The sequence below is a fragment of the Pterocles gutturalis genome, unplaced genomic scaffold (assembly GCF_000699245.1).
Source record: "Pterocles gutturalis isolate BGI_N339 unplaced genomic scaffold, ASM69924v1 scaffold48190, whole genome shotgun sequence".
Taxonomy (NCBI): domain Eukaryota; kingdom Metazoa; phylum Chordata; class Aves; order Pterocliformes; family Pteroclidae; genus Pterocles; species Pterocles gutturalis.
Window position 1 is genome coordinate 1 of NW_010145093.1, and position 2980 is coordinate 2980.

At 37.7% G+C, this 2980-nt stretch overlaps 1 protein-coding gene across 1 annotated transcript; it reads right to left on the bottom strand.

Moving 5' to 3' along the window:
• Positions 1-679: 679 nt before the first annotated feature.
• Positions 680-2774, bottom strand: LOC104470386 (NADH dehydrogenase [ubiquinone] 1 alpha subcomplex subunit 5-like; the record flags this gene model as incomplete). The annotated part of the gene is made up of 2 exons (XM_010085281.1): positions 2709-2774; positions 680-796 (listed from the first exon to the last, which is right to left on the bottom strand). Coding segments are annotated over exons 1-2 (183 nt in total), but the record flags the coding sequence as incomplete, so codon positions are not given.
• Between the last annotated feature and the right edge of the window lie 206 nt (positions 2775-2980).

Here is a 2980-nt window from a genome sequence, read left to right on the forward strand (position 1 = left end):
AATCTATATAATAATAAATAAAAACAATAATTTAACCAGATCACACTCTAGTTTTCCTCAAAACTACCATCAAATTGGCTGGCTTCTGTCATTTTACATTACCAAAAAAATCTTGCACACTTTTCTTATTGGAAAACAAATATCAAACTCTCAATGATAAATACAAAAACCGAGTACTATTTAATGACATCCAAAGAAGCATTAGCACCTAAAGCCTTTAGTATGCATCTTGAAAGAAAATTTTTATCTCAGCTTTTTATAAAATGATATGCAATGTTGCAATTATCACCTGAAACACACAATACACAATTGCACACTTTAACGTACCAAACAGTGTTTGAAAATCCCAAAGGCAAGGATTCTGCCAAGATACTACACTGGTATGAGCACATGCATTTTTTGTTCAAGTGTGTGGAAATCACCACTGTTCTACAAATCTTAAAAAAAATATGTTTTCATTTTCTCAGAAAACATCAGTACAAAATCAACAATTCTTTTAAATATACTATCAAAATATTCCAGTCAATAACAAAAATAAACCTCAAGACTTAAATTATTTCTGAATCAATACCTGAAAGTTATATATACTCCTGAAAAACAGCCAGTCATTTTCAAAATAATTCTTCTCATCCTAAAAATCTTTTCACTTGCAGCTTTTATGAAACAGCCCTGTACTTACCGTTTGCACCAAATTAAATCGCTGATTTACAATCTGCTCAGTGTATTTCCTATATGCTGCATCTTTCGGAATGGCTTGCAGGACACCAAGGATTTTTGTGTACAATATTCGCAGGCGCTGAAGTGATCACAAGACATGGTTAAAATACACAAAATTATTCAACTTGTTGTCTTACTTAACCTACTAGCTAACTATCTATACACAAAATATAGATGGTTATGGTATTCAATGCAGAAATGCAGGATTAACAAAACTAAGTCTGAACCACAGAACTCCGTCTTGGGTAAGACTGGGATTTACAGGACTGAGAAGTTACCACTGTCAGATTCCTTGAAGAAAAAAAGGGAAAAAAATAAAGTTGCATCAAATGTGTAAACAATAAAAGTTGTGTTTCTAATAGTAACCAGGGAGACCTCATTGCGGCCTTCCAGTACTTGAAGGGAGCCTATAAACAGGAGGGGGAGCAACTATTTACAGGGGTTGATAGTGACAGGATGAGGGGGAATGGTTTTAAACTAAGAGAGGGGAGATTTAGGTTGGATATTAGGTAGAAAGTTTTCACTCAGAGGGTGGTGAGGCACTGGAACAGGCTGCCCAGAGAAGTTGTGGATGCCCCATCCCTGGAGGCATTCAAGACCAGGCTGGATGGGGCCCTGGGCAGGCGGCTCTAGTGGTTGGCAACCCTGCCCACAGCAGGGGGGTTGAAACTAGATGATCTTTGAGGTCCTTTTCAACCCAGGCCATTATATGGTTCTATGATATGATTCTATGATTTTAAAGAATGAGGCAAATTTATGTCTAAACCATCAGTTTATGAAGAATTACCTGGGAAAGATATAAAGAAGCACATAAACTACCACAGCTAACTAGACTGATTTTTTTTGGCACGTCTCCTTGTGCTGATGCAAAGTTCTGAGCAACAGAGAGATTGAAATTAAACTAAAACCTGAAACTTTTATTGCTAGATTTAAATTCAGTGAAAAAGGACAAGTTGAAGAAATTGCAGCGTTTGGGCCCTATGTTGGCCGGGTAACTGTATTTAACTGAAGACAAATGGATGTCCTATAGGAACAATAAGAAATGGAAGCAGAATACTGTAAAGAAATACAAAGAAGAAAAAACAGGCAACAGAAGAGGGACTGTCACTGAATCTATACTTCAACTTGTTGATTTCTTTACTCTTGGCTTTAAGTCACTGAAAAAAAAATTACTAATTTAACCCAGAACGTGTCTGACAAGACTGTAGACTTAGCTAGAATAATTTGTACAGAACAATAACAACTTTTTCAACATTTCTTTTACAGACTATTCCTAACTCTTGGTGGCAAAAGCATTTTTGAAATAGAATCATTGAATAATGGGAAATTTCAAAGCACGGAGAAATTACAGAATTAATGATGTCCTTTCAAAGTTCATGCCTCCTGAACAAGCAAGATGTGGCAAACATACTTTCGTTACTAAGCCTAAAGAAGTAAAAAGAAAGTACCCAATTGCTACAAGAACCACCTAACAAGGTTCCCAAGAACCAGTGAAGTATTCCAATCTCAGTGCTTGCCATCACAGGGCCTTGATGTGGCTTTGCACCACAGGTTAGCCTCCATCATGTAAGACTAGCCTATTCCCTTATTTCAGTACTTGCTGGAAACACAACATAGCAAGGCAGCAAAAATCCATATGCTTGTGAAACAGAAATTACATTTATGAAGAACTGCATTTGAAGAGTTCTTTGCTTTTGCACTGGAGATGAGAGGGGTGAATCAAAAAATAGTTCATAAAAGTACTTACACAACGGAAGTTTTTGAAAACAATACATGCAACAAGAAGTACACATGCAAAATAACTCCTAATGATATGAGTTAAACCTTTAAGAATTAATTTTCTTCCTTTATCACTCTGGAACGTTTTTACACTTTCATGGAGTTGGCACTGCTTTAGGGTACACAGCATACCTGCATATGCAGATCCATAACAAAAAACTTTGATCTCACTGACAACTTCAGTTAAATACGGAACAAGACGTGTAACATACCTCATGAGGGTTTTCAGCTACAGCCAATCCTACAAGTCCAGTGGTCTGCACAGAGAGCACAAACATATTTAATACACCTAAGCATCTATTTCCATGCTATCCGATTATTTTGTTTCGCTTCCACATACATCTGCCAGGGACCATTCCGTGATACAAGCGTCTGCCTCCCACCGCACACACGCGATCCCACTGATTTGCAGTGTTTTGACCAGCGCACACGAAGGGGAGAGGGCGAACAGAGGGCGCAGCTCACGGTACAAAGCGGCTGCAGG